Source organism: Fusarium solani (genome assembly GCF_023522795.1).
Source record: "Fusarium solani strain SB1 chromosome Unknown bctg00000003_1, whole genome shotgun sequence".
Taxonomy (NCBI): Eukaryota; Fungi; Ascomycota; class Sordariomycetes; order Hypocreales; family Nectriaceae; genus Fusarium; species Fusarium solani.
This window is the reverse complement of record NW_027072154.1, coordinates 434,182-446,837: the sequence shown is the minus strand read 5'-3', so window position 1 is coordinate 446,837 and position 12,656 is coordinate 434,182. Positions and strand designations below refer to the sequence as shown.

The 12,656-nt window shown below is 49.2% G+C and overlaps 4 protein-coding genes across 4 annotated transcripts; 2 read left to right on the top strand and 2 right to left on the bottom strand.

Moving 5' to 3' along the window:
* Positions 1–1,434: 1,434 nt before the first annotated feature.
* Positions 1,435–2,485, top strand: MRS44_005695 (uncharacterized protein; the record flags this gene model as incomplete). Its single annotated transcript, XM_046273400.2, has 3 exons — positions 1,435–1,712; positions 1,921–2,117; positions 2,175–2,485. 3 exons carry the CDS (start codon positions 1,435–1,437, stop codon positions 2,483–2,485), a joined length of 786 nt encoding a protein of 261 aa, XP_046140747.2.
* Positions 2,486–4,918: 2,433 nt separating this feature from the next.
* MRS44_005694 (uncharacterized protein) lies at positions 4,919–5,511 on the top strand (the record flags this gene model as incomplete). Its single annotated transcript, XM_065621495.1, has 2 exons — positions 4,919–5,231; positions 5,285–5,511. 2 exons carry the CDS (start codon positions 4,919–4,921, stop codon positions 5,509–5,511), a joined length of 540 nt encoding a protein of 179 aa, XP_065477567.1.
* A 402-nt stretch (positions 5,512–5,913) lies between these two features.
* MRS44_005693 (uncharacterized protein) lies at positions 5,914–6,726 on the bottom strand (the record flags this gene model as incomplete). The annotated part of the gene is made up of 1 exon (XM_046281933.2): positions 5,914–6,726. The coding sequence occupies one exon, from the start codon at positions 6,724–6,726 to the stop codon at positions 5,914–5,916; it is 813 nt and encodes a 270-aa protein (XP_046140749.2).
* Positions 6,727–10,676: 3,950 nt separating this feature from the next.
* MRS44_005692 (uncharacterized protein) lies at positions 10,677–12,372 on the bottom strand (the record flags this gene model as incomplete). The annotated part of the gene is made up of 2 exons (XM_046283812.2): positions 10,677–12,257; positions 12,337–12,372. The coding sequence occupies 2 exons, from the start codon at positions 12,370–12,372 to the stop codon at positions 10,677–10,679; spliced, it is 1,617 nt and encodes a 538-aa protein (XP_046140752.2).
* Positions 12,373–12,656: the final 284 nt, after the last annotated feature.

The window sequence follows — 12,656 nt, the reverse complement described above, 5'->3', positions numbered from 1 at the left end:
TTAAAGGGATAAGGATCACACTTGCTTTTCTCCGTTAGCTCCAAATTGTCGCTGGCCGAGCTGGCGAGGCATGATGTTTTCCGTGTGGGCCGCAGCAATAGACTCCGAATCCGCCTTAACTTTAGCGATATAAATACTTAATACTAGACAAAGGTGGTGGCGAGGAGCCCACCTTTACCATGGAATCGGCACCTTGTTATGGTTGGCTAGTTAGCTAGCTGGATTGCATTGCCCCCGAAAAACAGAGTCTTGTGTTCTTCATTTGATTTGTTCATTTCTAAGCTATCAAAAAGTGGCTGTTAGAGCACCCACCTTGCCGGGTTACGTGGGGGAAAGACTATTCCTTTTAGATGGCATGACTCTCATCTGCGTTACCACCGATCGCCTCGTTGTCCGGCAAAAGAAAGGCATTACGCCTCGCAGGTATTCGCTCTTAGTATTGACGCGGGTTGCTCTTATGCATCTGGCATGGAAGAAGTATGTATTAGATGTACTAAATGCCTCGCTTCTGAGAAAGATTGTACCTACACGCTTTCAATTTGCCAGCAAAGAAGCCCGCCGAAAAATGACAGAGTAAACGCTGTGGCTTTGTGTCAGACAACTGGCTCCACAAGGATCATTGATGGCACCAGTCAATTGATGTGAATTATCTAAAGAGCAATTGTACTATACAAAAGAGAATGGCGTTGCTGTCCTATATAGAAGACGAAATCCGTGTGGAACAGAAACTGTAAGTGGAATTCCGGAAAATAATCCGGTGGGCTATGCCGTGTGTGCGACAGGCTGATATGCGACACTTTGTGATCAGCCTGTAGCCACGCGCGAAACCGTAAACAGAACCGCAGAATTCCATGCCAGACGTGAGATGCAAGTGACAGCCTTGTAAAGGTTTCCGCCAAACCTTGGCAGCATCAGATGCGCCGCTTTACATCAATGATCCTCACATGCATCATCTGCGTACAGCTCCAGGAGGCACTGGTCAGGCCTACCACTCCAGCATTCGGCAAGTCCCGTGTGGCTGACTATGGCTGTTACACCACAACTCTATTTCTCCAAGTCGAGAGGTGGGCTTGAAAAAGATGGGGAGCTAGCCTACATAAACGCTCACTGGTTCGTCGCAGGAATCATCGTTTCTTCCTCTCGTCTCTTCTCCTCTTAAGACGCAGCTTTAACGCCTCGATGTGTTTGAACAATTCTCAAGCCGACTTCAGACAAGTTCGCCTTGAGTGTTGTCAACGGCTCATTTTGAGATTGTTAGTGCAGAGACGCCTAGGTATGACGGTTCAAATGAGTACCGCAGAGGAGTTGACCAATGTAGCCACTTCCAGCGACACCGTGACGGCTGCCGCAGCGTTGCCGATCCCCGACCTCGAAGAGCCAACCTCCACCAAAGAAAAAGGTGAATAACAAGAATTAGTCACGGCAGAAGAACCCATGGCAACGTCTTCGCCCCATCATCTTGAAGGCTCAGCGACCGAAGAAGATGATTATGGAGGATCAATAAAGACAAGTGGAGAGTCACCTACCGATAACGATGGTGTTATTACCATAACTAGCACCTCTTGGATTGAAGTACCTTCCCTAGATGCAAGTCCCACCTCAACACCCGGAGCAAAAATTATACCTTTGGAGTTGGATGACGCTGCATTGGGCGAAAATACCCAGTTTGCCACGGCAGGCGGAATCGATGCTATGCAAGTCCCACACCATATGTTACTGTACTGGCTAATCCTGACGCGAGTCTAGTGTCATGAGACCCCCAGCCAAGGGAAGTGCGTCTTTTAGTCTCACTGCCGTCCTTCTGGACATTGTCCCGTCTGGCAACCTAGTTAGATTCCTGGCAACTATAAGGGTTGGCAAGGTTAGTTCACTGCCACGCCGCTCTTTGCTCTGGAGACGGGAAACAACGACGACTTGTAGTCTCCAAATACTGGTCAATGGCACGATTCTTTACGACGAGAGACTCTTTACAACCGACATCAATAAATACGTCATAAGCAACAGTTTCGAAGCCGCAGAGTATCCTGAGTTTCAGGTGATCCAAGAGTGTGGTAGTGAACCCATTGATCTAACCTTCGCTGGTCCTGCGATAGAAAATAGCGAAAGCAACACACAAGGTAAGAATCCTTTTTGGGTCTATTAATTCTATATCATCTCTCATTGTCGAATTCTAGACACAAAGTCGAGTAAGGCATGGATAGCAGGGCCTGTTGTTGGGGGACTCGTGGGACTGGTACTTCTTCTAAGTGCTATATATCTATTCAGACGAAAGCGAGCCAAGCGGGCCAGTCCTGGAGATACGAGCGGATTACACGAAAAGCCCCAACTTCATTCCGACTGCATACCTCGAAGCCCTCCCCAAGAAGCCGAACGTCGAGTGATTTATGAGATGGAAGGGTCAACCCCGCAGCCTGCTGAGATGGCGGTTAATGAAGTTCCCGCGAGCGAGCTGCCACCTGAAAACCAGAGTCAGTGGAACAAGTAGAGCCAGGGATAGCATAGACCTAACGTACATGGTAATCACGTACAACAGACAAGTGAGTGTAACACTTGGATTTACACCTGAAAACGCGACTCTAAAAAGTTATTAAAAACCTAAACTCCGTGTAAGGTAACGCACTCCGCAAGCGAGTGCGACAAACATGCGGGTGCAACAAGTGGGTTTTTGTCACGGCCTAGAATGCGCCCCATCACGTGCCAAATGCATGTCATGACCCTATTCCTGTATTCCATTCGTCCTTTACCCAAGCTTTGTTTCATCAATCGTTCCTTGCAAGGAATAATTTCTTGGAAAGCATTCATACGAGGCAGCCAGTCATCCTGAATCGGTGGGAAAGGGACAATGCGGCCGACGCCGTCACAAAGTCGCCCTGTAGCGATGATGGCGGCCCCACGCGAGCAAGCGGATGACGCGGCCAGCTTATGGAAATGAAACTCAGGTTGGGGAGGAGATAAGGGAGCGACGGAAAGGGTAGAAGTCGAGAGTATAAGTTTACGCGGGCGGATGGACGTTGGGCGGCAGTGAGAACAGTTATAGGAACGGGCCATGTGACGTGGCGGGCTTATTGCCACCTCGTTTATCAAAGATGCATAGCTAGGCAGTAGTCCGCCTTGGAATGGGCTTTTCCCTTTGTTTGGGGAGGTTTGTTAGATGGCTCGTGCTGGGTGAGACTATTCCTCCTCTTGCTCCTGAGTGCTACCTATCTTGGGTATCTCGACCTTTATATCGTATTGCCTTCCCTTTCTTGCTTATCCTCACCTATAAATCCCTCGTAGCCTTGTACTCCATAGTAGATTTAAGATCTTGATGTCACCTGAGTCGGGGGACCTGGATATGACTCTGAGCTTGTATGGCTTCTTCTTAAGTCTGACCCCTAGTTGATAGCCTCTTTAAACCGCGGAGTATCCTTCTTATCCCTTGGGTTGCCGAGATACCGGGATATTTGCCTTTTATTACTTTTTCTTGGGAAATTGATATGTATGAAGGAATTATGAGTTAACCCTCTATATAGCCCTGAATTATCTTAGGTCGATGAAAGGTTTGCCTCTTGGACGGTATTGGAGATGTAGAATCTACCCCGCTACTGTATTTTGAATTAATCCTTTTTAGTATTACTGTTAATAAAGGCAATATGTAGTATATGAGGCATGGGCGTTGGCGGAAGGGGATAGTATTTCTCTAGGGTTACCTTATACTAATAATCTTATGAGTAGATCTATGTATCTTGCTTTACCTATTGTGCATAGAGTATTATGGCACCTTGTAGTTGAGGTAAGCTAGCTATTAGAAATCGGTTAAAATTAGCTAGAGGCTGCGAATATCCTTCTTAAAAGAATCGTTCCTCATAAATAGTGCTTGGAGTAAAACATTGGTGTATATAATAATTATGGCCATTAAGTCGGGTTATTATTAAAAAGAAATTCAAAGAAAAACAAGGAAATAGTCTAAGTAGTGACGGCGTCGAATACAGAGGTCTCTCAGGATATGGGTTAACTCCGGGTCCCTCAGCCCGACCTCAGCACCAACTCAGCTTAGAGCGGCAGGAGCTCAGCTCTAGAAACGGAAATGGATTTTGGTGTGCTTGAGTTTCGTCTCCGAGTTCTCGGGTATTTTGAGAGTTTGTGGTTCTGCTCGCTATTTCTCGAGCAATCCATGTTTGTTCTGTCCTAGGCTTCGGGATGCTAACTAACACAAGCAGTTACCACTTCACCACTTCGACCAAGATCAAGGTTTCATGTACTTTCGTCGGCTTATGACTGGAGCTCTGTTATCGTCACGCTGCCAAGGTGTGTCAGCCATGACCGAGGAGCAGGCTGAGGCATTAGACAAGATGCACTTGAGAGGTGAACGAGAAAGGGGAGATATCGAGCTGGTGACTAAATTTAACAGATTCCATGCCCAGTAGCGGTTTGTTAACCGCCCTTCAGCTCATCAGTGCCAAAAGCTGTTCTAACTTCACAGCAGCTAGGTCAGCTCCGACGTCTCTTCTATTGTTTCATTACAGCCGATCAGCTAAGGACACTGCAAAGTGGGGAAAGTGATGCTTTTTGCGACTGTGACAATATCTGTCGGTTCCAACGACTCCGAAGGAGAACACGCGGTAGGGGGCGAGTGAAATGATAGTATATCGGATAGTTCCCTGAATAAACGAACTAGAGCCAGAGGTACGACTGAATAGTTAGTTTAATTCCAAACCATCCTCTAGTGCGGGTAACCCTTGCAAACAAGGGCGCCCAAAGGATGTCTTTCATGACGACATGCGTGATTCACTGCTGTATAAGACATATAAGTACGGCTTTTTCGTCACGTAGAGGAGAGAAGCAGAATCGCTCTCATTTACTCTCGACGTACTCCTTTTTCTGTGCACTACACTATTTCCACACATCAAACAAATACGCTACCCTTTCTACTGTCACCATGTTCCAGTCTAAGATGAGACTCTCCGAGGAGAAAGACGTGGACCAGGTTACTCAGGTCTTCCTGACGGCCATGCAGGACAACCAGTCCTGGCCGTATCGATTCCCCCACCACGCCCAGTACCCCAAAGATCACCGGAATTACAACAGAGACCTTTTCAGCCGCCTCATTTCTCAAGAGTACGACGACTGGTCAGTTGTGGTTGTCGAAGTTTTGGATGCTGCCCAGGCGTGGCGCATCGTCGCGTTTTCGGTATGGGACATTTCCTATGCCAACAAGCGGGTTCATGGACCTGGATACATCCCGAACCCTCGTAAGTGCTCATCCACTACAGCCTGTAAATGCGAGGAACTGACTCCGGTCCAGCACAGAACGATACCCGCGAAGCTGGCCACAGCCGAAGGGACACCGACCCCAAGCACCTGGCGGCCTTCCAGGCAGCCCTCAAGGAGAGCAACCAAAAGTACTTTAGCCAATTCGGCTCGGATCAGATCAAGCTTCAAATTCTGGGCACATTGCCCGACTACCGCTGCCAGGGATTCGCGTCGCAGCTGTGCAGATGGAGAGAGCGGCTCGGGAGAAGCTCGCCATGACATTGAACGCGAGCCCGCAGGGATGCCAGCTTTACGCTAGCTTGGGATTCATAAAGCTGGGCCAGCAGGTCATCCATGCGCCCGGCGAGGAGGAATCGCTGGTCGTAGAGTGCATGGTTTTTGAGCCTGAGCAGTAGGTGGAGCTCGCTGAGGGTTGATGGATGCCTTGATTTGATGGACAAGTAGTTTGTACGCTATCAGTTCACCACTCTTGTTTAATTACCATGACCATTGCACGCAAACTTGATTCTCTAGGGACCTCTCATGCTACTGACTCCTGCACTGCTAGTTGATGTCTGCAGCACATCATGCAGTTTCCCCCTTACCATGTCCAGTTTGAAGTCCTGGCCAGCCTTTCCTTTATGCGCCAGCAGGCTTATACTAGCTCGGCCACTTGACTAATCAATTTTCTCTTGAAGAAATCTTCTTTTGAACACCGGGTTGGAGCCACGCAACATGTTCCAAAATCCCCTCCTTCTCAAACGCCTCAGAAAGTTTCTCACCATTCTCCGTGAAATGACCCCACGACTCATAGTGCATAGGAACGAGCACGTCGGCCCCGATCTCCCTGAACAAACGACTGGCTTGCTTTCCGCACATGGTAATCTGTTTCTTCGTGCCGTCAGGCATCGCAACAATTGCGGCCCCAATGTTGAACATGGCGATGCTGATGTGGAACTTGTTTCGCATCTCGGTGAGTTCCTCAAAGTAGACGGTGTCTCCGGAAAAGTAGATTGCATTTGGGAGGCCACCTGTCTCTCCGAAGGTGGGGGATGTGATGATGAAGCCGGTGCACTCCTGGCCTGGGACGTGTTGGCAGGGTACTCCAGTGACGCTAAACTGCTCGCCGCCAACATTGAGAGGCAGAGTTTCCCAGGGAGAGATTCCCCTGACGTCGGGGCGTGGTGACAGGTTCTTTGCTCCATCCATTGTGGTGATGACTCTTCTCCCGTCGAGCAGTTGGCGGCCCAGCTCATCCAAGTTATCGGGGTGATCTTCATGGCTGAGCAGAACGGCATCAATAGCCGGCAAGTCATAGAGTGCCATGGCCGGAGTGTCACTGTTCTCGAGAATTACCACACCACGGTCCCATTGTGTTCCAGCCGGGGAGAAAAATGGGTCAGTGAGGAGGTTGACGCCATTGATTTGGAGGATAGCGGTGGCGGTCCCGATATGTGTGATGTTGACCTCTGCGTTGATCTTGGGTGAAGGCATTTTGGAGAAGGAAGTCGGTTCCAAGAGGAAGTAGTGTGGGTATACTCTTATCTAGAGAACTGTAAAAAATATTGCCTTTGTTGAAGTGAGGACAAATAGGAATGAGGAGTGAGAGATACGGGGTTGGATGAGCAGCAGTTAAACCAGCGAATATATAACCAGCACACGCCAATTCCGCCTCACCTAACGTTCTCACTTTTGACAAATACAAACATTATTAATCTTCCGGGTGGCTTCATAAAGTTTCACGCCTGCTTACTGGACGGTGGCCTGATGACTATGATAACGTGGATAGCCAGAGCTTGATATGGGTGTGCAGAGGGATGACTTTTGCAAAGCTTGGCGAATATAGTTACCTAAATGAGCCTAGCTTATGAAATGATCGGGACCATGACGAGATCTATCCGACGGGTTTTTGCATGTAGTCTCCCAGTCCGAGCAAGGCCGGTTTTTCTTGGCTTTCTGTACCATACACCACACATGTAGCCCACGAGAGGAAGACGCCATCTGAGAGGGTTAAACACTCAGATGGGTAAGTTTGTTACGACATGATGCGTTCGCATTATTTATCATCATCAAGCATCTGTATCAGAAAATAATAGCCCGTTTCCTTGATAAACCGTGACACACGGCAAAACCAAAAGACCATTTCCGGATCATCCGCACCAAATGTCTTCAACACGTCGCAAGCAGTCTTGAGGGGAAGACTTATGGAAGCCGCCCCAAACAGTTTGAACTCTTCTTTGAGAAGAAACTCTATGCTCCGAAATGTCCACAAGGCGAGCTGGTTGATCATCTTGACGTCTAATAGGTTATCCAGGCTCCTCATCTTGGTGGAGGTTGAGAGACATGGAAATCTCGACATTAGTTTTATGATATTATGGGCGCAGATCACCTGGAATGCCCAGAGGTGTGTGAAAAAGTTTCCGGCGATAATGTCGGGAAACTGGATTGGCAAATCTTCTTGAACTGGGAAGATAGGGAGCCACCGGTGGGCTGTAGTTTCTTCCCTGACAGTTTCGTCTCTGCAGACCACTTTTTCAAGAATGTCCAACAATTCCTCGACTATCTCTTGGGCGCTTGCTACGGCTTGGTCGGCTGGGGTATCCGACAAATGATCGATTCTGCCCAGGATCTCGGCAAGAGGGAAAACCTCTGTGAACAGTGACTGCAGAGGTGATGGGATGTAAAACTCAAAGGGTATCGAGGTCCACGCAGGATCCGAGAGAAAGTGTTTCCGTCGGGAAAAGAATGCCTGAAGAACCTGGGTCTGTTAACAATATGCACTTGACTTGGAGGGGCTTGCTTACAAGGACAGGTCTGAATCCCACAAAGAGATGATGAGAGATTCCTGAGGCGTAGAAGCAGGGTTTTTGAAGCTTCATGAGATCCTCTATACCCTTTGCATGAACAATAGCGCTGGTTGGGCCCGTGGGCATGATCATCTACGGCTGTCAGCTCGGACTCGATCAAAAGTTCCAACCAGAGAAATGAATACCTCGGATAAGAACAAACACATAATGCTGGCAGCCACAATATTTGGTGCCGAAGTAGCCCAACCATCCAGTCCGCTGTTCAGTGACTCGAGAGCCGTGGTGTGCGCCGCCAAAGCATCAGACATAGGTGCCCTTCCTTGGCTTCCTCTAGCAAGAATGGACACTGCTAGTGTTTTGATGGCCGGTGAGAGACATTGATCTGCCTTTGACCCCCTAGCCAACTCAGGGAGCATCTCAACCCAGCCACCACAAATCCGATGAGAAAAGATGGAGGCTTGGGAAGGGACAAATTGGGGCGCTTTCCCAACGGGACTGAAGTTTTGCACGACAAGTGAGATGATGTCGAGGAGGGGCCAGCTTAATGACCGAGTAAGAGGAAACTCGTTTGCGGGTAATGTTACTTGTTTCGAGACAACTGACTGCGCTTTCTGGCTGTCAACGCTGACGCGACGACGCTGTCGCTTAGATTTGGTCGCTCTCGCCGGGTATGAGTTGGACACAACTGGCGGTCGGAATATGAGATCGTGGTCATATCCTGCGCATTTTTTGGAAGAGAATAGACATTGAGAGCAACTGGGTCGTTTTCCATCACACCATAGAGGGCATTAGCCAAGCCTATGAGAGCCTGCGTGAGGAGACTTACAGCCAACTTCCGAGCCCTGCACGTGTGACAGGTAGTTGTTTTTCTGACCTTCATAGCGGTGATACTTGGCGATTGTATTAAGACCGCTGAGGACGTGTTAAAAAAGGGGAATTGTTGGGTCTAGAGCTGAATTCAGTCCGTTCGGCCGGCATCAAATGATGTTGTCAAGTGGCGACGACATACGAGGTAACCTTACGCTACGCCGTTTACGGTAATTAAAACCGCCAAGACATTAGCGTTGTGGAGATTCAAGAGAGAATTGGCCAATCATGTAATTGCTCGGGATTCAGCTCTTCAACTCAAATATGTTGCTTTCTAATGCTTTCAACGTTTACACAACATCCTTGCCCTGAATAATGGTTCCGAAGGCGTCAGCGATCTCGAGAAGGGCAGTCTTTGTCAGATCCTCGGCCTTGACTCCCGGAATATCCCTGTCACCGACGGCATCCTCGGCGATAAGGACGTCCCAACCCCGCTCAGCACCCTGACGAGCCGTTGTCGACACGCAAACGTGAGCCTTGGTCCTGTTAGCATCAAAAAAGTAGGCACCGCTCAGCATTAATTCTTCTCACCATGTATCCGGTCAAGACAATCTTGCTTCGTCCAGTCGCCTTCAAAATGTTCTGCAGATCCGTGTCGGTAAAGGATCCAGGGTAGTTCTTCGTAACGACAGACTCTCCCTCAACAGGCTTCAACTCGGGGAGCTCCTCAGCAAGCTCAGTTCCCGGAGTGAAGACGGGAGCTCCAGCAGGAGTAGCGTGGACGACGTGGACAACAGGGGCCTTGGCGGCACGGTACTTCTCAAGCAGAGAAGCGAGGGCAACGCGAGAAGTGTCGATGTTGGCGACGCGAAGCTTTCCTTGGGCATACTCGTTCTGGGCGTCGATGATGACGAGGGTGCTGTCACTGGTCGACGCGGTGGAGGGCTGGACGCCGATGAGAGAGCGGAATGACACAGCAGACATTTTGTGTAGTTGATGTAGAGTTGACGAGATTGAGTATGAATGATATCGAGGAGAAGAAACTTATCAATCATCTCGAAAGACTTCATAGAACATCGTGGTATAAATAGCTTGGATGAGCTCTCCACAAGGGTCATCGGGCGACAGGAATACTAGACCCATTTTGGAAACATATTCCGCCAAGACTTTCCACTATGCATGAAACTGTGCTTGGTAATCGTGGTGGTTGATCACGCCTTCGGAAAGCATCAAGACGAAAGTGACAAATTAAGTCGCCGACCAACGCTGGTTGCATTTGAGACCATGGTCTGAGATGAATCGCCAGAGTGTCGGGTAGCTAGAAACATAGCTTGGACCAGCTGTTGACTGATTTCGCTCAGATGGTACATCTGGCCAGTTGCCATGATTAGAAGGGCAGCGAGAAATATATCATGAGGTTTCTGGGTATTCAATAAACAAGGTAAACGTCTGTGTTGTTATTTTTCATTGCGTTGAGTGCCACATGTTAATACCCAGTTAATATATCCTCTCGCATGCCCAGGATTCTGTGTCACGAAGAGACATATCAAAACAAGCCAAACGTTAGTGATTACCCGGGGAAGGATGCCATTTGAAAAACAAGCCTCGCTTTGATGTTTTGAGCGAAAAGCCAAGAGGCGATTGGCTCAGGCCGTAGCTACAGTAATGAATCTATTCTTGCGCCTCGTAAACTCCCCCTTGTGAGTAGCTCACTATATAGGCAGAGAGTGCGTTGGCATGGCATTAAGAATAGTTACATAGCTAATCTAATGACCCCGTAGAATTAATTCCAGTTTTAGCTTGAGAGGCCATCCATGTTTATGATTTATCTCAAGACCCTTCCTCCTCAGGGGGTATGGCCTTGAACGACATCTGCATACTCTCCTCAATCTGGCCCCTCTTCTTAACAATAACCTGATAACCCTTGTTTCCATCCACATCCTTGAGGGCCAAGACCCTCGTCCTGCGCAAATCCTCCAGTTCATCCAGCCTTTCAAGCGTGGCGTCAAGATGCTCCTCAAAGCCGTCCTCGGCACAGAGTTCTCGAAACACATTCTGCATCACCACCGAATCTGCTTGAACCATCGAGTTTGAATCGATGGTGAAAATATTGATGCGGTCGTGGTGCTGGATCAGATCTGCTCGTGTCATGATTTGTCTTGCTTTGTGAAGTGAAATGCTCGGCAAGGCATGATCATCTTGGAGGTGGTTTTGCTCTCTCTTGGTTGCTTCCTCGTCGACAAGAGCTTTTGCGAGAACCATAGCTGCTGCGCAGAACTCTTGCTGGCTTTCTGCATCATCGTCGATATCTCCTCCAAAGATCCAACATTGGCTCAAAAACCATTTCTTCTCCTTCTCATATATCACCCTACAGGCTTCATCCATGTCAGGAGCCTTTGCGACTTGGCTCAGGAACCGAAACCGACCGCCAATCTTGGCATAGATCCGTTCCAAGGTATGTTCGGAGACATCCTCTCCAAAACTTCTGTTTCGAAAGTCCCTTAGCGCCGTGATGGTGGGACCTTTGGGAATGTCGTGAATGGGGAGGACTCGAAGGCGGGTGGCTTCAGGCATGAGGCGTTCACCGATCCAGAATTCGTTGCTGTTGAGCACAACTGTCACGAGGTTACTTGCTGCCCACATCTCGGCTCTTTGCTGGATCGCCTCCAGTAAATGCCGCCCGTCGTCATCGTCGCCAAAGAGATGAGCGCGGTTGATGACAAGCACCAGAGGCCTTCCGAACTTCTCCCTCCGTTTGAGCGCAATCTTTTCCATCTTGTTGAACGCACGCTCAATATCCAAGAGAGGTGTCGTATCTCGTGGCCCCCTGAAGCTAAATAGACTGCCGATGTAATCTTCGTGAAACTCGTAGTTGAGCGCTTTGCCAAGACGTAATCGGAAGATTTCAAGGTCAGGGTGCGCCTCTAGCATGACAACACCTTCTCCCTCTATTTTTCTCATCGCTTTGAGAAGCATTGAAGTTTTCCCGGTTCCTTTCTCCCCAGTTAAAAGGTGGTAGTGACCTTGAACGCTGCCATTGACGATGCTATCGATGAACTCTTGTTGAGGTCTCGTTACCTCGAAACAAGCGGTGATACCGTTTGATGAGTCCTGGGTTAACTGACGACCAAGGGCAGCCAGTTCTAGGGTTGAATATCCGGCGGCGAAAGCGTTCTCCATCTTGCGAAGGACAAGAGATTTGTAGTAGCGATGGTATGAGTACCCGACCAAGCCGAGGACGAGAACAGACCCTAGGGCGGTTGCACTGCCTTCCAAGAGCTTCTCTCCCCAGCCAGAGTGGCCATCTCTATTTCCATTACGCCGCCATGCAGGAATCGACGGTCCCGAGTCAGCGTGTTTGCGAATGAGTAGCCTCTGCGCATCGATGTTTCCTAGCCGAGCTACTCGGCGCTTCACCGTTGGTCAGCGGCCGTCAAACCCAGACATTTAGTGCGCGGAATCGGCACTACCCAGGAGGGCAGGATCTTACAGCCTGGTATCTTGATGTTCGGACATATCTGGTCATTGTGGCCGTCGGTTGAGTGTAGTTGCGTAAACGCGTCGAGGCGCTGGAACGCCTCGCGCCTTGGGGTACCGAGTCACGTGGGTGTTTCACTGGCTACCAATTTGTCTCACGGAGAAAGGGGCATCTGCCAAGATGGCTCGCCAAGATATCCAACAATGTATGAGCGTGGCAGTCGAAATTGCGTTGCGCGAGAACCGAGATCCGACAAATGACGTGCTCGGCCAAATCCGAAACCCGACGACTGTTATCTTCAGTTGACCTCAAGCCAGGGATCAGATATCAAC